The following is a 23,114-nucleotide window of genomic DNA, read 5'->3' as shown; positions in this document are numbered from 1 at the left end:
GCTTTGGCAGTTTTGAAGGCATCATTGAGGCATTTACGAGCCTCACAAAATATTACACGGAATGGACTTAGTTCGTATCACCTGTAACATTGAACCCGTAATTTCAAGCAGGACTGCCGTTATTTTCTCTTAAAAGCTTTTTTTCTTACAAGTTGTCATTTTCTATCTCATCATTTTGCCTTTTCCCCTTTCCGGGCAATCTCTCCAAACACATTTGGGTTTTTTTTTAAGTCATTTTTGCTCACCTTACAGACCTACTTTTTTTTTTTTAAACTACTGGCAGATGTGACTGAGACGAGTGGTTTGACATGTGTGCAGAGGCACAAGGGAACGCACCTGATTTTCAAATAAAACTTCTTTCACACTCTGATTAATAAAATATTTTTTTTTTCCAGTCTCTCTATGCAGCACTGTATCAAATGTTCCACGGATCAGTGGGTGGCTGGGGACCTCTGGGCTAGATCGTCAGGCTACATTTTTATATCCACACATTGCGTGACAGTTTCTGCACACTTCTTGAGGCACACTGTCATAATCTAATGACGTCTGGTGCAAGAGCTGTAATTTTATTTATTTTAAACAAGTCTGTTTTTTTTTTTTTTTAACTATCAAATGACCCAACCATATTCCAATATTACCTCAATATTTCCTCACATCAATATTTTTGCAAAGGCAGTTTTTGAGATATTTTAACTAAATGTATTTTTTTTTTTTTTTAAACAAAAATCTGTTTTTTGATTTTGATTGTCATATTCCAATATTACGTCAATATTTCCTCCTGTCAATATTTTGTATCAACACATACAGAGAGACACTACAAGGTGTTCATAAATTTTCTTTACAATTAAAACAATTTATTACAAAGGCAGTTTTTGGAGATATTTGTACTAGATTTATTTTTATTTTTTATTCTATTTTTTTTTTTTTTAACTATAACATTACCCAATCATATTCCAATATTACGTCAATATTTCCTTCCGTCAATATTAGCAACATATGTAGACAGACAATACAAGATGTCCATAAATTCTTTTTACAATTAAAACAATTTATTACAAAGGCAGTTTTTCATATATTTGTACTAGATTTATTTTAATTTTTTATTTTTAATTTTTTTTTTTTTTAAACTTTAACATGATCCAATCATATTCCAATATTCCGTCAATATTTCCTTCCATCAATATTATCAACATATATAGACAGACAGACAATAAAAGGTGTCCATAAATTCTTTTTACAATTAAAACAATTTATTACAAAGGCAGTTTTTGAGATATTTGTACTAGATTCATTTTTATTTTATTTTTTATTTTTTTTAAACTTTAACATGACCCAATCATATTCCAATATTCCGTCAATATTTCCTTCCATCAATATTGTCAACATATGTAAACAGACAGACAATACAATCTTTTACAATTAAAAGAATTTATTACAAAGGCAGTTGTTGATGTATTTTAACTAGATTCATTTTATTTTAATGAGTTAATGATCTTTTTTTTTTTTTTTTTTTTTTTTAACTTCGTTTAATAGACCTCTATATGGGCACCATTATTTGCACAAACACATCAAGACATTACTCAATTTTTTTGCGATATTTGCTGCAGGATAGCTTCAACAACAGTTTCCTATCCATCAACACAGTATTTAAAACACAAAATTTGTATGTGAATAAAAACTAATAAACAATCTGGTTAAGATATCTCATCAAGTGCCTTTGTAATAAATTTTTTTTTTTAACACATTCATTGCCAGACCAGCAAATAATGCAGAATTTGACCTCTTTTTTTCCGTCAATGGCAGTGAATGGGTTAATTGTAAAGCGACTTTATGGACACCCTGTATAACAATACTCAGTGTTCTTCTGTGGGGGAACCCCCCCCCCCAAAAAACAAAACAAAAACAAAACAATATTATAGGATCTTACAGAGCCAGATGTGAAATTCCCATGCGCACCAGAAGGAGCACAATGTAGGTCTTGAACGGAAAAATGGCATTTCCATTTGTTTCAATAGGGAAATATGATTCCAGATACGAGTGTTTTGAACGTGATCACCATTCCTAAATATTTAATTGCAAATTTGAAATACCACACAAACAAAACGACGGTTGCGGTTCCGTTCCGCCCGTGATTTTATCCGTCTGTTGCGTTTGCGCGCACGCTGACGCTTCCGTCCATGCGTCTCTCAGCTGAAACAGATGGAAGTGCAGCTGGAGGAAGAATACGACGATAAGCAAAAAGTGTTGCGCGAGCGACGTGAGCTGGAGTCCAAACTGCTGAGCGCGCAGGACCAGGTAGCCCCATTTGTCTCATCTTCATCCTGTCAGCACAGACCTGCGTGTGTATGTGTGTGGTGGCTTTAATTTACTGCTGAATCTCGTCAGGTGCTCAGCGTTGCGATAAAACGGAAAGCATGTTTATCCACGCTGGCTGGACAGGAATGATTTGTCATTCAGGTGAGCCACAGGGACGTGGAGAGCGAGAAGAGGCTGAGGAAAGACCTGAAGAGAACCAAAGTCCTGCTGGCCGATGCTCAGATTATGCTGGACCACCTGAAGAGTAACGCCCCGAGCAAGAGGGAGATCGCCCAGTTCAAGAATCAAGTACGCCACTCTTAACTCATTCACTCCCAGCCATTTTCTATGTTCTATTGCTATAAAAACATGGAACCTACCAAAAGAAAAACTTTCATCAGGAAAAAAAAAACAAAAACAAAAAACGAGTATGGTATAATTTTTTTTTTATCTGTTTTTATGTTTTGTAGCAATTAGCATTAGAATTAGCTAAGTTTTATCATTATTCACAAACCTGTTGAAAATACTGGGAAAAAAGAGCTTGTTGCAACATGGACCTGGTTGATCTCTTATACTTTGCTGCCACCTGCTGGCCGTTTTTTTTTTTTTTTTTTTTGTAATAACTATCATCGCTTTAAGCGACCACTTCAGGTCAGAAACTGCATCAAAGCCTTCATACAAAGACTCTAGCAAACAAAAACCTAAAAAAAAACGTATAAATACGTTTTTGGGAGTGAATGAGTTAAAGAGGAACACAACCTATTTTTTTTTTTTTGGACAATAATATGCTATACGCAGCCCCACTGATCAAAATATGGTATCCTGGTTAATATTGTATCAGTGAAATATGAGTTAAGCAGCAAAATCCAGCCGGTTTTATCTATCTCAGGGGCGGCCATTTTGAGACTTGCTGTCGACTGAAGATGACATCACTATTGCTGAGCCGTTATTGGTTGTTGCATGAGGACTGAGTAACTGATGTCATATTCAGTCGACAGCAAGTAGCAAAATGGCCGCCCCCTGAGATGAATCAAAATAGCTGTATTTTGCTTCATAACTCTTATTCCACAAATGTAATATTCGTCATATTTAGACTAGTGAGATCACATATAACATATTATTGTCAAGAACACTTGGGGAAGGCCACACATTGGTTGATAAACATATCTGTGACCTCACATTTGTCCCTCACCTTCTCCTAGCTGGAGGAGTCCGAATTCACTTGCGCGGCTGCAGTGAAGGCCCGAAAGAGCATGGAGTTGGAGATCGAGGATTTACATATCCAAATGGAGGACGTGGTGAAAGCCAAAGTGTCGGTGAGTTAGCCACTTGTTTCGTGTATTGCCATCAACTCATTCACTGCCAATCCGGTAAAAACGGATCTTTGACGCCTTTAGCCGTCAATGGCAGTGAATGAGTTAACTTGTTATCAACCATCTGATTATAATTCAAAATTTACAAATCATGCAGTTAGGACGCTGATGCCCATCAATCGACGTAACTTTATTTGTTTAAAGTACTTTTGTCACATTGGGAGGGTGGTTGGAGGCAGGACCCAAATGCAGGGGGCAACAGAAACAGGACAAGGCAGGTAAAAAAGGGGTTTAATTAACAAAAAGGCAAACGAGGTACTCTGTGAAAATAACAAAATTAACAAGAGCCAAAAAATAGACTAAAGCAACAAAAACAGGAGGGAAACAAGACATGGCATTGCAAACATGGGATAACATCAACAGCAACAATGACTCAACAAGAACTGAAAGAAAGCAGGGTAACTAAATACACATGGTAACGAGAAAACAACAGACACCTGGGCAAGATACAAGAGGCTTGGGGAGCTGATTGGTCAACACACTAGGAAGGGACGACACGCTCAGGTGGACGTGGTTAGACATAACGGGACAAGGGAAGAAGACAAGGAATACATGACAAACAACCAAAAACACCAAAAGAAAACAAAATCCCACCCCCACAAAACCAAAACATGACAACTTTAAAACACCCACAGCTGTTTTCTTAAGATGGAACCCAGAGGCAGCAGATAGAATGAAAACAGCAGGGGCCCTAGAATTGAACTCTGTGGAACACCATATGTTCCATTATACATGCGAATTCACATTTCACGTTTTTGGTTTTTTTTGCATACTTATTAAGTATTTTATATATATTTTAATCACAATTCACTTTTTCAAGTCATGTCTGTCTAACGTTTGTCAATTAAAAAGTCAAATGCAAACGAGAGAAGTTCACCTTCTGTTTTTGCAGTTGAGCCCACATCATTACACGTGCATCATCACATTTTGGTGCGATATTAGAATAATGTATGCTATGCCCTTTGGCATATGTCTGATTTTTACAGTTTGCGCTAATGGGTGAAAATGCCCTTTTTTTTTTCTTACAGTCTGCTCATTAATATCCGTCGCATAGAGGTGCTAGCTGCATTTCCAACTTGTTGACGGAAGCTTTTGTGTCTCTGGGGGTTGCTTGTTAATTGCTGTGTATATGTCAAGGGCACGTCTTGGAAATGTCTCACATTAAAGGAAGCATTTGGAACCACCCTAGAAGATGAACTCTCGGACATTGGCAGCAATCTGCTGGAGCTGCACATTTGCCAGCCTAAATGAGCTCATTGATTATCTTCAATTGCTCTCATCGTCCTGCCAGTCGTACTTCCAGATTCGCTAATGACCGTTTATCGTAGCCCACCCAATACATTTTTTTCTTCTTGTGGCGGATCAGTTGGAGGAGCAGGTGAGCCGCCTTCAGAGAGAGAAGAACGACATGCAGTCCCGCTCAGAGGAAGACCAGGAGGACATGAATGAATTGATGAAGAAACACAAGGCTGCCGTCGCCCAGGTAACTAAGCCACACCTCAGCCAGCTAAAATCCATCGTGACGCTGTGCCGCTGATCTCTGCATGCGTGCGCTCTTGAAATCAGATTGCAGCCTACAGTATGTTTTTCTTTTTTGTTATGTTTGTCATATATACATCTCCAGGGTTCCCTCCCCCCCCCCCCACAAAACTTGCTTAGCTTGGTGGTCGAGAAGCCCCCAGTGTTTTTCTAAAAGAAACCATGTTTGGCGTATAATAACACATAAATAATTAATTTTAAAAAAATCCTGACAATTTTCAGATTTGTATTTTTGTGCAATGTACTTCTTGCACATTTTTATATTTCCTATATCCACTATTGCTGCTGAACAAAGGCTACTATATCCATTGCTGGACTAATTAAACTTCTTACATTTTAATTATTGTATTGCATTGATTTTGTGCTTTTTTTTTATTTTATTTTTTTTATTTAATTGTCTTAGTTTAGCTTACTCTGCCCTGTTCAGGATCATTGGGTGCTGATAAATTACATTTATTATTATTATTATTATTATTATTACTAATATGTGCTTCCTTGTTTATCGCTTGGGTTAGGTTAAAAAAAAAAATACCCCCAATAAGCGAAATCCGCAATGTAGTCAGCTTTATTTTTTATTCTAAAAGATGAATGGGCTGCTCCTTCTAAATTGTGGGCGGGTCTCGCAGGGTAAAATGGAGTAAAATAATAAATGAATAGCATCACATCAGCCCCAAAGGACACCGGCCCACCGGGCATCTGCCCTGTATGCCAGATGGCCAGTCCAGCCCTGCTTTCGATGTTCAAACTTTCATTCAAAAAAAATCTGCAAAAAAAGCCGGTTAACACACCAGGCCTACAAAGCACCATGCATCACCATCACAAACTATTACATATTGTAATTTTGTGTGTTCATTAGTCTGCCAGAGATTTGAGCCAGATCAGTGACCTGCAGGCACAGCTGGAGGAGGCCACAAAGGAGAAGCAGGAGATTCAAGAAAAGGTACTGCCGACTTCACGCGACAAATTCAAGTGATTTGTCGTTAGTCAGTAAATATATGAGCTGATATACTGGGTCTCAATTCACAGTCAATACTCCACTCTTGAACACAGCAGCATAATCACATCAGCTGCTAGCTACGTCCGAGTTTTGCCTGTATTGTATTCATTGTGTTTTCTCGCTTTTCTTTTCTATCTGAATGCTGAATGCGGCAACATTGTGTATTTGAATAGTTGTATTTTGTAAATGTTTACAGCTTTTTGTAAACCTGAAGCAGCCACGTTATTGAATATTGGGCGTTTTTTTTTTTTTTTATTCTGGGCAAACTGATTCTATTACTGTGCAGTTTGTCATGTAAATATTCAGCATTTACATACACATTTAGTAGAATCTTAATAATTGTGCTTGATGATATTTTTGTGTATACTGTACATTGCAGTTTACTCTTGCATTGGTCACATGTGCATGCTTATCATTTTTGCTTGTTTACTCTGGATGCATCCCAAACAAGGTTTACATAAATGTACCGTATTTTCCGCACTATAAGGCGCACCTAAAAGCCTTCAATTTTTTCAAAAGCTGACCCTGCGCCTTATAATCCAGTGCGCCTTATATATGGATCAATATTGAGCCGCAACAGGTCGGTGACCCTGCACGATCGGCAGAAGATCCCGCCATCTTGGATCGCGAGCTAATACTAATACTTTACCTCAGAGAAAATAATAAAACAGCTGTTTATTCATTTTGGGAGTGAAGGGGGTTGTCAGAAAGCTGGTTTGTAATCTATTCATAAAGTTTGACTGACCTATCTGACTCTTTTGTTGACATTCCTTTTAGCGCAGCACCATCTAATGGGTGCATAACATAACCCCAGCCTCTACTGTAGCGCCTTATATATGGAAAACGTTTTAAAATATGTCATTTATTGAAGGTGCGCCTTATAATGCGGTGCGACTTATATATGGAAAAAGTTTTAACATTTGTCATTCGTTGAAGGTGCGCCTTATAGTGCGGAAAATACGGTACATACTTTATACGCACTGGGACATAAGAAATAAAACCTTTTAAAAAATACTTCAATAATTCAAAGAAAGTGTATTTGCACTTAAAATTTGACTGCAAATGTAGCTACAGTATCTGATAAAAGTACTGTACTCACTTTTGTGAGATATTACAAATAAATGTTTAAAAACTGACTTTTCTTAAAGATTAACTGTGACCACTATTGCACTAAAAAAAAAAAAAAAACACAGTTTACACACCTGTGTCTTGTCTGCAAGGCCCTCCCATGAGAACTGTTTTGACCGGGAGCTGCGAGCCGTCGTTAAGACCACGCCAGAGGAACCGATAGCCATCTTAAGCATTTGACCTTGAAATGGTTATCTCTTCCCCAGTAAAAGGGCAATTTGACTTCTTAAATAAAATCAAAGCGGAACTCAAAAAGTCCCACTCGTCTCAGATGTGAAGTCACTCATTAAGTGCCATTGTGCCTTCTGGGTTTTATTGTGAGGGCTCTTTTTCCGTCTTTTATCAGTCAAAATGATTCAAGTGAGAGAAATGAACCTTGATTGGACAGTTAAGTGACTTTCCCTGCAGCCATCGCTATCATATTAAGTAGTTTGAATTTATTAAAAAAAACAAAAAAAACGGCAACAGTTGATTGCTTGAGAGCTGTTGCTGCACTCACATGGCAAAAATACTAAATTTATGATTGTCTAGCATCACATAAAAGTTCATATAAAAAGACGTCATAATTTACATTTTACATTTGCTGACCAAATTTCACAGGTAGCAATAAAAGCCTTTCCAGTTTACTTTTCCGACTCTGAGGTTGTACATTTAACATTTCATTGGTTTTCCGTGTAGTTGAATCTGTTAAAAAAAAAAATATGATAAAAGATTAACTCATTCACTGCCATTGACGGCTAAAGACGTCAAAGATCAATTTTTACTGGATTTGCAGTGAATGAGTTAACATTTCACCTTTTAACAATGTATGAATGTCTGACTCTCAGCATTGACAGTTATTGTAGTTGGACTTAACCCCGAGCTCTTCTTCCGCCATTTGTAGTAGATTGAGAGCATATCTGCAACTCATTACTCACATTTGACATGCGACATTTACTCAGAGGGTGAAAAGTTAACACTAATTCAATGTATATACACAATATTTGATTTTTCCCCAGCCCTCATTTTAAACAGCAAAGCCAAGATCAAGAATTAGCATTTGAGAGCGTTTTGTGGAGTTAAGAGTGTGCATGTGTGTGTGTGGGTTTGCGGTGATAAAAGTGTGTCTCTGCGTGTCCTTCGCACAGCTTCATTCGCTGCAGAGTCAGCTGGAGTTCCAGGAACAATCCATGGTGGAAAAGTCTCTGGTGAGCCGTCAAGAGGCCAAGATCCGTGAGCTGGAAACCAAATTGGAGTACGAGAGGACGCAGATCAAACGTTTGGAGGTCAGACGATCCTTGTGTCTCGTCAATGTAAAAGAGCAGAGAAAATGCAAATCCGACATGACATTTTCATTTTGCGCGCGTCAAGGGGGACACATCAAGAACACTCAGCCGTGACATTTGGTGCACGCGCAAGAGCTGGATCAAAGTCTTTACGAAAGATAATAATGCTCAATTTTGATTGACATTTTTTGGGTTTCTCCACTTCTCCCTTAGAGCCTGGTGGGTCGTCTAAAAGAGAATCTTGAAAAGCTCTCCGAGGAAAGAAACCAACACATATCTGCGGAGAACAGAGAGAAGGAGCAGAATAAGCGGATGCAGAGACAAATAAGGGACATTAAAGAAGAAATGGCCGACGTGTCCAAGAAGGAGGCCGAGGCGAGCCGAAAGAAGCACGAGCTGGTGGGTGTCGGCATAAAACGATCGGACTCGCAACCTGACTGCAAATTGACTTCTTTGCCATCCATTCGCCAGGAAATGGACATTGAGAGCTTAGAGGCGGCGAATCAGAGCTTACAAGTGGATCTCAAACTGGCCTTTAAGAGGATCGGTGACCTGCAGGCTGCCATCGAGGACGAAATGGAGAGCGATGACAACGACGACTTAATCAACAGGTGCACAGTTTTTATACGTTGAGAAATGTGCCACCTTGGTATATTCAGTCGAAACTTGTGTTGAAAGAAATTATTGCTAATGAGAGCGCCAAGTCTGTCAATCATAACTTGTTATTCTTTGTCTCCAGCAGCGTTTTCTTTTTAAACCTAGTTTGAAATTCTGGGTCACGCGTCACTCTTGTGTCTGACCTGGTTTAATGCTGTTGTATGCTGCTGATCTTTTGTATAGGTGTGAGTAAGATGAACTAATGCAGAGCTTTAAAAGGCAGAAAAACAAACCAAAAATAAAAAATAAAAAAAAACACGTGAACTGTTGGAGAAGAAAGGCCAGCAACAGATTTACAGTGGATAATGATTGGATCTGAGTGTAGAACAATGTTAACATTGTAATGCCGTGAGCATATCTCACCTGTTCCCTTTTTTCTCTGTTTTCTTGTTCCCGTTTTTGGTGTCGTCCACACTCTCCCTGCAGTTTGCAAGACATGGTGACAAAGTATCAGAAAAGAAAGAACAAAACGTGAGAGTGGAGAAAAGCATTCTTTGTGTTTGTTGGGGTGGTTGTTTTTACACTTTTTTTTTTTTTTTTTTTTTTAAAGAAACCAATGCAGTATTTATTTATTTTTTTTAGTTACACTGACAACTTCAACATTTTGTAAAATGTATTGTAATTTGTGTGCTAATATACTGTATCTGCAACATTTTAGCAAACCAAAATTATAAAGATAGAATATTATATAGATATTTACATGGACTTTGGGAGATCAACTCAAACACTTTGGCATAATTCTTTATTCCACACACTGTGGAAGGCCTGAGGAATAAAGCCCCAACACTGAAAACTGTTTAATACTGCATTGTTATCTTCTACAATGTTTTTTCCATTCATCATCTTTAATATATCTGTTCATATATATATATATATATATATATATATATATATATATATATATATATATATATATATATATATATATATAATGTAAAAATGGATCTTTGACGTCTTTAGCCGTCAATGGCAGTGAATGAGTTAATCTTTTATCTTATATATATATATATATATATATATATATATATATATATAGACACAATTTGTGTCCAAGTCAAAGTAGCATCTGCTGCCTAGTGTGGCGTGGACCTCCGTTTGAAAAGCTGCCCCCTCAAAAACTGTTGGCTGTTTACATGCATGCTATTTGTATGATGCTTTGCTGATTGTAAATACATTCTCATTTAATATTCAATTTTACTAAGACTAACTTGGTCCCATTCTTATTATATATGTCGGCACCGATGCTTTACTCTAAAAGCAGTTGTGTCAAAAAATAACCCAATATGGATCAGCAAGGGGACTAAGCCAACTTTTTAAGTGATACGATCCAGTCCCAAAAATTGTTAATGAATATGGCACAAAACAATCTGGAAAATAGGGTTGTTTTGCCCCCCTTCCATATTAATAACGATAAATGTATAACTTAAAATGTTGGTTCAGTGCCTTTTTGACCCATATTGGGTTATTTGTGTTGCAAGTGTTTTTTGAGTGATCCCACATTGGATCAAATTTAACCCATTTTTTATTTTTATTTTTGTATTTTTATTTTTTTTACCTATTTGGCTTTCTTTTTTCATTTTTTTTTTTTTTTACCCAATGTGGTTCACTACACCCTAAAAACAGTTGTGTTAAATTGGGATAAAGTTGGGTAAAATTAACCCAATTTAAATTTAACCTAATTCAACCCAATTTTGTAAAAACAAAACAAACAATCCAATAATAAGGGTCGTTTTGTACAAAACAACCCAGAAAATCAAATTGACCCAAATAGTGGATCGATCCATTTTTAACCACAATTGGGTTAACCAAATGTTTTTGCTGTGTCAACATAAAAATGGCAATTTTGTGACATTCTCCTTCAACATATATTACGGTGCCTCTAAAAAAAAAAAAAAAAAAGACATTCCCAATTACCTGGCTGTTTATGTCAATCAAAAATAAACGTCAATATTGTAGGTAGGGAGTCGTGGTGCAGTCAAGGTGAATAAACAGCATGACGCGTGTGACACAACGTAATAATACGCTCGCCAATAAGTCCAGCAATTAACTTCAAACGCATGATGCTGAAGCGATAACATTGAGGCATATGTGATTTGAGGCTGAGTTTGAGTATTTGTGACAAAGATTTACAACCAGCCAAGGCTGATTGTCACAAGCCATTAACGTTCACTTCCAAATTCTTGGGGCTTGTTTGTATCTGTAGGCCTCAGGAGCGGTTAGCAAGGAGTGTCGGGCCAAGGACAAATCGGTTCTGACACCATTTGCACAACACTCGATTGCAAGCCACCTTTTATTTCACATTGGTTTGTGTTTTATAGTGGCAAGTGGGAGAGGAATTTGCTTCGGATGAGTTTTGGGATTTTTCGCATTATCAAATGCGATAGCGTGATTATTTCTTTGATTGGCCTTCATTTGTTTTATTTGGCAGCCAGTACTATACAGTAGACAAGAGCAAAAAAAAAAAATGTACAAAATATAATCTGAACACGAAATTATGCTTGTTCACTTCTCTTGTATTAGAAAAAAAAAAAGACCCTCCCTCGAAATCGTCGAAAAGGAAAATGACAGAATTTGCTGGTGATGGATTTTTTTTAGATGGGTATGAGGACACCTGATAAGACTTACCAGCATGGCTATCATCTTGCACCGTCACGAATAATGTTTTCTCCTCATAATCAGCAAATACGCCAAGATGGATCATCTTGTCACTTTTATTTATAGTTATGCGCCTGTAGACTGTGGATGAAGCATACTAGCGTTTAGTCAGACACTTTGCATGGATCAAACAACATCTATGGCGATGAATGATGGTGAAGATGAAACTATTCATCAAACCTTTCTTCCAGTAACCATTAAAAAAATGGGTATACAGTAATATTAGCCGTTTCAATATTGAATAACTAAGCTAGCAATTTAGCTAGCAATGGAAATGAAATGTGGAACCGCTTCAAATGAGTAGTTTCATGGAGATGACGTCAATTAAACATGACACAAAAAAGAGAGAAGACACTCCGTTCAAGGTTTGTGAGGAGAGTAACTGACTGATACAATTCACTCCTGCACTCTCTGAAGATTCCTCTCTTCACCCTCTCTTTTTATTTGGTTTCCGCCACCTAGTTACATGGGTGTTCCATCCCTAAAAATGCAAATGCAAGGCATGGTTGGAACACGGTGTACTTGTTTGTCTATGTGTTGCGCATGTGAGTGGAAGATTGTTGAGCTAGGCTACGTGAATGCGAGTGCGGAGCAGAGCGAAGCATTCTTCATTGCAGCAAATGCATGATAACTTATTATTTACAATTATTCCTACATTTCCATCCTGTTTATCCTACATTTGCACATCTATCTATCTTATGAAAACAAATATAGTTACACTCGGAGGAAAATATAGTACTAATTACTCGTAGTCTGCTGGATTAGGGAGCAGGTCTGGAAGAGAAGTCATAATGTCAGCATACATGCATATATATATACAGTATATGTTACATTTGTCGAAAACAGTTATTGGGATTGTCAATTTTAAAATTACAAATACCGCCTAGGTATCAATGGTAGCTATGGAAGCCCATTCCCGCCAGTAAAAAAATAATAATAAAAAAAATAAAAAATAATATATTATATATATTATATTATATAATATATTTTTACACGTTAGAGCGCCAGTGAGAATTTTTTTCCATTTATTTATTTATTTATTTATTTTTAAGATCCTGCATCTATCACTTATTATGATTGCAGAAAGTTGCACTTTTTTCAGTCCTCAGGCATTTATGCTAGAAAACTTAACTACCTATTTTGGGTAGCACTCTGAAAATTCACCATTGCATTTAACACATTCATTGCCAGACCAGCAAAAAAATGCATCATTTGACGTCTTTTTTCCGTCAATGGCAGTGAATGAGTTAAAAGGAATGAATAACGATTGAGTCTGAGCAGGTGGAATCTATTGCCCCCCCCCCACCCCAACTTGAATCCACAGGTCTCCATATTGATTGTTATGTCAAGCGTAGGGGCTTTTTGGTGCTCATGGCTCTACTCCATTACAAGCACCAGAAGAGGGTGACATGCCACACAGATGCTAGCAGCCGGCAGCCAAACAAGTTGATTATCCCGCCAAGGGCTTCATCTGCATTCTGCCTGGATAATACATGTGCTTTAACTGGAGTATGTTGACTAATGGCATGAGATTTATGCTTCTTTCTGCATTGTCATGCTTCATCCTAAACTCCTATCACAAAGTGACCATTTATTACACTGTATTGTGTAATTTATGTGATCACGCTGCGTAAATATTCATTGAACGAGTCGTTTTATCTTGTGAAAAGAATTCCAACCTGTCTTGATTATTCACATTTCGACATAAAACAGACTAAAGGAGAAATCAAGTTGACCGATTTGTTAAATAGAGTCATTTGTTCATCAAGTGCAGATAAGAACATGACTTATTAGAATGGATGTTTTTGTTTTTTCTGTTTTATTTTCTCGTGTTTCTGAATAGCCATTTTGTTCTTGCAGCGGGCAAGAGACAGACACCGATTCTGAGGTGGAGGACCGTGTGGATGGGGTTAAGTCTTGGCTCTCCAAGAACAAAGCCTCCTCCAAGCCCCAGTCGGATGAGGGAAGTCTGAAGAGTGCCAGGTTAGTGCTTCCTCCTTCTCTCATCCTCTTACCTCATCACAGATAACCACATGGATCTCTGTGATAGATAAGGGCTATACTGAGCAGTGCGCCTGGTGACTGAAGAGCCTCTGTCAAGTTCGTTATATACGATTGTGTGTGTGTTTTTGGTCATCAGTCGATATGTTTTCGCAATGCTGTAATGACCATATTGAATTTCTTTCTTCAATCCTTACAATAATATGTTATATGTTCCCACCATTAGTCTAAACACAGCATTTCGATTAATCGTGTGTTTATGGAACACGAATTAAGCAGCAAAAGACGCTGGTTTTCATCCATCTCGGGGGCGGCCATTTTACCACCTGCTGTCGACTAAAAGTGACATCACAAGTTTGGTCATGTGACAAGCTGAGCCGTGATTGGTCGTTACGAAGCCCTGAGCACCTGTGATGTCATTTTCACGCAACAGCCGGTGGTAAAATAGTCGACCTCTGAAAACACCGTTATCAGTTTAGCAGAGCGTATTTTACGCTAGGTTACCTGTATGGAGTAATGAGAACCTCTCAAAGAACAAACTTTACTGTTTGCATCGACCAGTATATTATCTCAATAACAAATTGTAGCTCAGAGTTTAGGTTTACATTTTGCAGCTATTTTTTTTTTTGTCCTGATTTTACATTCACTTGATTGTTGATGGGTTTGAGAACATTATGCAGACAAATCTTTTTGACAGATATCTGTAAAAATGAATAAATAAATAAATAAAAGAAAATGTACATACAGTGCTTCTCCCAGATTTATTGGTACAACTGTATATGATACACGGAATTTCCGCCATAGAGGCAGAAAACGTGAAAACGCCGTGGAGAAAAAAATGTTAAGTTGCCACTCACGAAGGCTGCCTAAGATGGCCGCCAGTGGTGTCACTTCTCCCAATGGCAAATAAGTGGCATTGTTGGTCTCTTTTTATATAAGTCCGTGACAGAACTGGGTGGATTTTGCTGCTCAATTCATATTCCACAAAAGCAATAATGATCGGAATACCATATTTAGACAAGAGGGGCCATATAGAATATAGCATTTGTTTGCTTCCTACCATAAATGATGGCTCGTCTACTTCCTGGGAAACAGAGGATGTCAGATTCTGGAGTTCGACCTTGGCCCTATAATTAACATATTTCCCCTAATGGTATCTATTTACTGTTTGATGTCAAAATGAAAGCTGTGAAAAAAGGTCATGCCATGAATAGATTCTTTACCTTCGTCCATTGTTGGATAATCTTGTTGACATGCAGACAAACCAATTATAGCAAAAAATACATTCCTTGAGAGATCACTAACTAGAGTCTTTAAAAGGCCCAACATTACCCGAGGCAAAAAAAAAAAGGGATGGGTAATTTATGCGATTAGGTGTCATTGCTCTCCTTTCCAGTAATCTGTCTAATGACAACAGGCGGAATGGCGAAGTGGCTGCTGTCAAATTTATTGAAGTGGCCTGTGGCCAGTTGGCGCGTCTGCTAAATGATGCCTCTGCTTCCATAGATCTTCTCACTTGTTGACTCCCGCGCTGCCCACAATGCCGTAGTGTACACAAACAGTAATAGCTAGAGGGAGAGGGACGCTCCCTTGCCATCAACCTCCAAAGGACAAAAAGAACGTGACAAATTATCAGTTCCATCCGACATTACGGATTAGCATCAGGACTCCAACTCTCGGAACAATATGCTGCTCGTTATATTCATTTCTTAGCCTCGACAGAAATGCGTCTTTTATTTGGTTTATTCGTGTATTGTGCTACCCTGTAGATATGCAGCAAATGTGGATGCCAAAGAAGTGAAAGAGGGTAAGGAGAAGACGAGTGATGGAAGTCAAGATGGAAAAGATCTAGAGCAGAACAGGTCAATGTCTGTCATGAGCTCCCTCAGCTACCGGAAACGTTCTAATCTGAAAGACTCCATCGGAGGGACGGGCGATGAGAGTTCCCTGTTTAGCACTCTAAAAGAACAGCCCGACACCCCTGACCACAGCTCGATTCGAAAAGCCAAATCCAAATCCGGAGATGTCCAGGAAGACTGGAAGAAGAACCAAGCACAAGAAGACTTTGATGACAAAAGCTCCGTCATTTCCATGGCCTACTCTGAGGCCACTAGCAGGGCGAGGAAAGGTTTGGATTCACGCTGGAGCTCGCGAAGCAGCCCAGAATTTGATAAGGACTCCACGATCTCCTCCGTGGCTCCCAGTCGGGTATCCACAAGGAGGGCGATGCTGGATGACGACGACGTCAAGTCCACCATCAGCAGTGCGAGTCGCACTAGCCCGCGATCGCTGCACCGTAGCAGCTCCTGGAAAGACGACGGGCGCAGCAGTTCTCGCCTGTCCCTCGCTCGGAGTTGTGGCCTTAGTGAGTTCGGGGTGCATATAGATGATGACGACAATGAGAATGGCCAAAGTGTTGCTTTTAACAGAGGGACGTCCCCATACAGTCCTCGCTCCACCGCTCGTAGTTTCTCGACCCCAGCCCGACCTCACTCTTCAGATGTCAACCCGCCAGATACGTCTGACATCAAGCCTGTCACGCACCGAAATTATCTGGATCCCGACTTGGAGGCCGCCATCAATGAGGTTCTCAGCTTCAAACCCATTAAGTTTAAGCGCAGCAAGCTTGACGAGTCCAGTGAGGAGGAAGCAGATGAGAAGAAGGAGCTAGCGAGCAGTGAGGGAAGGAAGTTGGAAGATCACGAAGGTTTTGGGAGCAGTAAATCCAGCTTGCTTCGCTCTGCATCCAGTTCCGCTCTGGACCGCGGCAGTCGTCCATCAAGCATCCTCAGTTCCTCCTCCCACAGTCGCAAAGACAAAAAAAGCAAAATCGCTCCGTCAGACGACGACTCTTCAGACGATCGTCACAGCAGGAAGAGCTCAAGGCGAAAGAAGGGCAAAAAGTCCAAGAAGCGATCCAAGAAAAAGGAAAGCGAGTCAGAGGATTCCTCTTCATCCTCGGAATCAGAATCGTCGGAATCCTCTTCTTCGGACTCCACAGTCTCGTACCGCAGCTCGAACAGTGTTAAAAAGAGCCCCAAACAGCCGTCTGATGAGGAAAAGGGAAATACGAGTAGTGGAACACCCAAGAAGCAGAGCAAGAGGAAGCAAAAGAAGGTGGACAACGTGATGATGAAGTACCTCTACAGGCCAGACAGTGACTGATAGCAACAAATGAAGGTGATGCTTGCTGTGTCAATAACTCTGGAGTCTGAAACTCATCCTGGAGCACTCACTTCGCAGACTAACTTACTAACTGCTGGAATTTGGGTTGTTTTTGCAGAAAGTCCCTGCCAAAAGTATTGGAACGGCAATGTCAATTCTTTTGTTTTTGAAATAAACGTGCGTTTTAAATTGAAAGATTAATATGAGGAAAGTCCATATAGTGTGTTAGCTTAGGGTTTCTCCTTTCAGTCTCTTCTTGAGATAAAAATTCAAGCTCTCTTATGTTAAGTCCTGGTGATTGACCTGGTCAGTCTCAGACTTTCCACTTTTCCCCTCTGTTGAAGTCCTTTTGCATGACGAAGATTATCCCAGTTCATTTGTATGCATTTTTCTGTAAATTTCCAGACAAAATGGTTTTGTAGACTTCAGGCTTGGTGCTACCAGCGTGGTAGATTCAAAAACAATTGACCTTTCCGTTCCAATACATTTGGAGAGGACTGTAGATTTTTTTTCTACTCACTCACACAAACACGCGCACAAACAAACATGGTCTCCCAGGCGGGGACGCAAACCCATGCCAACTGGCACCGAAGGCAAGTGACGGTTCCACTCCTCCACCCGGAGCCCGAGAGGACTGTAGATACTCATTTAACGTGTGAGCTCATTGGGTAATTTCCTCCTAAAAAACTAACTTGACTTGGATCGCACAGGATTTTGTTCAGTTAAAATGAAATCTATCGTCGAAGTGTGAGGACTAATATTCAAACCGCAAGGCGGACAACATTCTGGTGCGGTTTAGATGTGAACGTGACTCGGGCCTAAGACATGGACCTGGTTTAGTCTGGTGCTGTTGTCAGAAAGCCAACAGTCTTGACGTAGAAAATCGTGAAGCTGTTACTGTCGTATGAAATGCTACAATAGAAACTAAAATCTAATTAGTGGATGTAACCCAACAGTATTATTGCTACAAATATAGTTTGGGTACTGTGATTTGATCCTTACGTTTTTATTTTTGTAAACTTGGTCCCCTATTCAACATACCAGAGACAACACTGCATGAGCCACGACCACTTTGCAATGCAAAAGGCGCTCTCAGTTTCTGCTCTGGTGTGACAAGGGAACCAAATTACAAGAGAAAATAGCCTTAGAGCGTGCGGTTCTCAAGTCACGCCACCCACACACGTTGGCCAATATGTAGCACTTATTTGTTTTTGCAGCAACAGCTAAACCAGAAAAGCAATCAACACCTTGGAGTCATGCCTTTTGTTTTTTTTTTTCAAAATCAATTTTATATTATCCCATCTTTATATTCCTTCTTGCACTTTTTGAAAGGTGTCAGCAAAGCTCAGGGTAACTTGTAAACCGTGCCATACTTTATTGGAATAATAATGTCGAAGGAGTATATAGCCATTACTTGCACTATATTTCATTACTGTCATGGTCAAAACGGACAACGCATGCCATACAAAAGGCAGTCGCACCGTTCTCGCAGACTAACAACATTAAATTAACTACAGTGATTATGTGCCAAAATCTTGTTACTACAATTATGTTTTTATTATTTCTAATGAGTGCCTTGTAGGCAAATTTGAACATGCAAAGAGTAAAATTTTATGAATGTTTGCAGTAATTTTATTATGATCGTATTTGTATCATTTGACAACAAATCAGACATTTAAAAAAGTATAGTTTGGATTTTTTTGACATGAATCTCGATTTTGTGCGATCAGCACCGACTTAACCCTGACAGCGTTCTGTGACACGAGTTCTGGTCCGGTGTTGGTCGAGAGGAAAGTAGTCCGGCAAATCGTCACGGAAATAAAGTGTTTTTCTTCTAAAAAACAATTTGTGTTCAAAAGAGTGATACATTCGCATCACAAAACTCCATTACCGCCGGGCACTATTTTTCTGTTCGTTCGTATCACTTGCGTGGCGCCCCGCATACAGTTGATAGACGCGCATAATCTACAAGTTGTTTGTCTTTTCGAAGACGGCAGGCACGCGGATCAGCTGTCTACAGGGCGCCGCACAGTGATACGAACAAACAGAAAAATAGTGCCCGGCGGTAATGGAGTCGGACTATTTTTTCCAGGAGGGAGTTTGGTGATGCAAATGTATCACTCTTTTGAACACAAATTGTTTTTAGAAGAAAAACGCTTTATTTCCGTGACGACAGCTAACTTACCGGACTACCAACACCGGACCAGAGCTCGTGTCACAGAACGCTGTCAGGGGTAAGTCAGTGCTGATGAAATAGAGATTCATATAAAAAAAATCCGATTTATCACTTTAAAACCACAAAATTTTATAGAGACTGTGATTGGTGACTACTCAAAAGTTAAGTATTCGTACTGGTATCAATCTGAAAAATTGGTATCAAACGTCGTTAATAAAAACAATTTACATTCTTACCTATACATCACAGCCTGCAAATGTAATATTTCTATTTTTTTTTTTATTCTAACACCTGAATGTTGCATATGGAGGCTATTGCTGTCGCTACATATGAACATTCTTTGCTTGTCAAGATTTTCTGTGCAATTGATGGCTGTTTAAAAGCTCTGCATTGACTTGCACTGTACTTCGATAAAGACTTGCCATTCTATCGCTATGCTTGGAAAAATCAACTACTTAAACCTTTTAAAACTCATTCACTGCCTTTGACAAGTATACTTGTCAATTGTATTTTTTAGAGCGGTGCTAAATGGGGGCGAATCTGAGCATGCTCCACTGTAAATATCAAACTTGGAAACAACTTTACTGATGCCCAACCACCGGTAGATGACATCATTGCCCCATTTTATAGGAAATAAACACAGAGTCAGAGTCCATTGGGAGAAATGGCTGTATTTTGGCAAACCTACATTTTTCTACTGTCAATTATAAAAGAATGGGACGGGGCAAAAAGTAGGGAGTCTATTCCGTTATTTGGTAGATTCGGTTTATATATAATTATTTAATGTAATATCACGTGAGTATTGACAATTTTAAAATTTTCTAAAATGACTGGCAGTGAATGAGTTTTAAGGGAAGGGCATTTAACAATAATTATCATCCTATATTTTAGGGTAAGCAGCCGTTTGCCGTGTGTCCATTTATACCCGTATGTCGACTCCGAACAACATCACCACCTCACCCGTATGTGTTTGCGTTGACTTTGACAGCCCCGCTGCGTCCAGGCGACACGTGACCCACGGCAAATCTGACGAAGAGGACGAGACGGACTTCAACACAGACAGGCGTCTGCCGAGGCCGCGCCTCGGCGAGCGCACGCTGGGCGAGAGCGCGTCGTGACGCCGACTCGGGTCACCTTGCGCTCTCAAATGAAACCAAAAACGCGCGGGCGGGATGCAACCCTACAGAGAAAAACAATTTTGGATAGTTTAATTTCGGGATCCCGTCATATTTTGTTCTCCCCCATGAAAGTGAGTTTGCTTCCGAGGCTTATGTCTGCTCACCTTTCATGTGATGCTTGAGAAAGTTAAGTGAAGCCGAGATATTTAGGGGAAAAAAGGCTTCTTGCCACTTCTGTATTTTAAAGCGCTGCTCTTCAGGCAAATTTAAGCATTCCTCTGCACTTCCTGTCTATTCAGCCCTGCCAAGAGGATTTAGATAAGCCTGCTCTGGATGGACTTCTCCAAGAAAGTCTGACCAAGTCCTAAGACTCTTCTTATCTCTCTTCCTATTAACGGGGGCGAGCTCAATGGGAAGAATTTGCTCCTCTTTAAATTAATTACCATAAATTATAATTTACATCTAACGTCAGAGTATTTGAAAACCAATTGATTATTTGTTGATAAATGATCAACAGCGATTGCGCAGATAAAACTAAACAGAAATATTTCCACGTTAAAAATGAACCAACAGTTGTTCTTTGTTTAGTGGTATAATGTACCAGAGATGGAGTCTATATTATAGAAAGGAAGACCTTATAATATTTCATGGAGATGATGATAACGCTTGTCAACATTAGGCTCAAGGTTGAAAAGAATTTTGTTTATCGCCGTGCCGACCTTCGTCAAGAGGTGGCGTACACCAAGTACTGGTCATCAGCCCGCTTCTATTTATATATAATTGATTTGTATTGACATGAGCGTATTGAACGTTAAAACTTGCAGACTATTGTAACTAGTGTTGTTCCGATACCGGTTTTTGGCTCCCGATACGATACCGATACCATACCGATACTTAAGTTTTTTTTTTCCTCAACATGAAAAAGCTGTCCTGCCATTGGTTCAGAGCATTCAGGGGCCAATAGGATATCTTAGATCGGCATGCAGTGAACATGTCACATACCAGTGAAAGTCGTGCACAAGCAAGACACAAGATGCTGCATCCAAAATCCTATATTAGCGTTGGAATTAATGGTATCGGCATGTTACTTGGGAGTACTCACCGATACCGATACCACTCTTTTTATGCCGTATCGGCACCTCTGCCGATACCAGTATCGGTATCGGAACAACACTAATTGTAACTAGAGCAAACTGTGGTCCACATTAGGACATTAAAAGAGTAAGTTGCTACATGTTATATGAAGGTACTCAAAACATGTAAATGTATGTTAAAGGATTCACAAAGACAAAAACATGTTTTAGATTCTTAGTAACGTCAATTTGCTGACAACAATGTTAACGTGCAGAGTATTTTTGTTTGTGTAACGGAAATCTTTTTTTTTTTTTTATATTTCGACATTACGGAGCCCTCAAAATGAGAGAATATGGTTATGGTTATCCTGAGTTTACCTCTATTTCATATGTCAGATTGCTGATATCGACTTATGTTTTTGTAATTTAAACTTTAGTGAACTATACAGCACGTTATTACTATCTAAATGTATATATATTTTTTTAATAAATATTATTCATAGAACACCTGCAAATCTAATTAAAAAAGGCAGATTGCATAATACATTTAGTATAACGACATAAACATGTGATGTTTGAAAACTGGATATTTCTATTTTGGGCCTTATGATTGTGATCTTATGAATTGAAATTTTGTCCAAGGAAGTCTCTTTGTGCTCTCAAAAAAAAAAAAAAAAAAAAAGCGTCATGTGAGTTGCTATTAGCATAGCTTCCCAGAAAAACCAAATTTGCATTTCATGTCTTATTTTTGCATTTTTCTTTCTTCCCTCCTTGCGCTGCTCATGAATATTAATATATAAACAGACAACTTTGATGTTGGTGATCCCAAATAAGTTTAAGTGAAAACATTTATTGATGTTATTACATAGACTGCTTGAGGAGTCTGTTCTGCGTTCATTTTTGGCATGTGTCATTGTTATTAAAATGAGCTTTTTCTAGGAAATAAAATGAACTGTTACAAGATGGACAGCTTGGTGTCATTTAGGTGTCATAATATTTTGATTCACCCCATCACGAACGAGTGGAAGAATAGCAGGTCAGAAATGATTTCTCACCAAACAAGTCGTGGATGCGTTTTAATTAAATTTAGCTTCGACGCCCCCCCGAGTATCTCCTCAGCGGCTTTTCTCAGGAGACTCGAGGAAACAAACAATTCATGGAAATGAATGAAGTTGAGCTGCAAGGGAATGCGGACTGCTGCTGCTGTTGTTGTTGCCGACGTTATCGCTGAACATTTTAATATGTATAGCGCACGGCTCCGCCGTGCAAACTAAGCTGGAGGCAAATTAAGGAAAGCAAAGGAGTTCCTCCTCCCCATCAATCTCCATCCTTATACAGTTTACAGTGAAATAGATTGATGGCTTCTAGAATCACCACCTTGCTGGATAGTCACGCTCAGTATGTTTTGCCGAGGAAAAAAAAAAAAAAAAAAATCTCTTATTTATCCAACCAATCTATAATCCCCATTCCGACACACAACCTGTCCTTCACTCTGCCCGACAGCTTTTGATGCAATTTCACCTCGCTTGTGTGCACCCTCTGGGTGGCTGCTTAAAGGCTTTCCATTTAGTGGCAGATTAAATTCGGCTTCTGATTTTACTTATTTCGCTCTCTAACACTTTTCCCAAACCGCTGGAGCAGGAAGTCATTAGCCTGGCAAAGCCGAGCAAGT

At 39.1% G+C, this 23,114-nt stretch overlaps 1 protein-coding gene across 9 annotated transcripts in view; it reads left to right on the top strand.

Annotated features, from left to right (window-relative positions):
• LOC144005966 (unconventional myosin-XVIIIa-like) overlaps positions 1–22,409 on the top strand; it is an 83,889-nt gene extending 61,480 nt beyond the window's left edge. For 6 of the 9 annotated variants that reach the window (XM_077504505.1, XM_077504504.1, XM_077504503.1 and 3 more), the window contains 12 exons: positions 2,191–2,295; positions 2,458–2,604; positions 3,498–3,611; positions 5,035–5,151; positions 6,064–6,147; positions 8,460–8,597; positions 8,811–8,996; positions 9,069–9,208; positions 9,681–9,725; positions 13,770–13,892; positions 15,680–17,090; positions 20,240–20,378. In XM_077504505.1, coding sequence (XP_077360631.1) covers positions 2,191–2,295; positions 2,458–2,604; positions 3,498–3,611; positions 5,035–5,151; positions 6,064–6,147; positions 8,460–8,597; positions 8,811–8,996; positions 9,069–9,208; positions 9,681–9,725; positions 13,770–13,892; positions 15,680–17,075 — 2,595 coding nt within the window. In that variant the 3' untranslated portion in view covers positions 17,076–17,090; positions 20,240–20,378. Of the gene's footprint in view, positions 1–2,190; positions 2,296–2,457; positions 2,605–3,497; positions 3,612–5,034; positions 5,152–6,063; positions 6,148–8,459; positions 8,598–8,810; positions 8,997–9,068; positions 9,209–9,680; positions 9,726–13,769; positions 13,893–15,679; positions 17,091–20,239 lie in introns of all 9 variants that reach the window. The other 3 variants (XM_077504506.1, XM_077504501.1, XM_077504507.1) reach the window with 3 other exon arrangements.
• The last annotated feature ends 705 nt before the right edge of the window (positions 22,410–23,114 follow it).

Source organism: Festucalex cinctus, chromosome 18 (genome assembly GCF_051991245.1).
Source record: "Festucalex cinctus isolate MCC-2025b chromosome 18, RoL_Fcin_1.0, whole genome shotgun sequence".
Classification (NCBI taxonomy): Eukaryota; Metazoa; Chordata; class Actinopteri; order Syngnathiformes; family Syngnathidae; genus Festucalex; species Festucalex cinctus.
The sequence above is the reverse complement of the archived record's forward strand: the minus strand, read 5'-3'. Positions and strand labels throughout refer to the sequence as shown.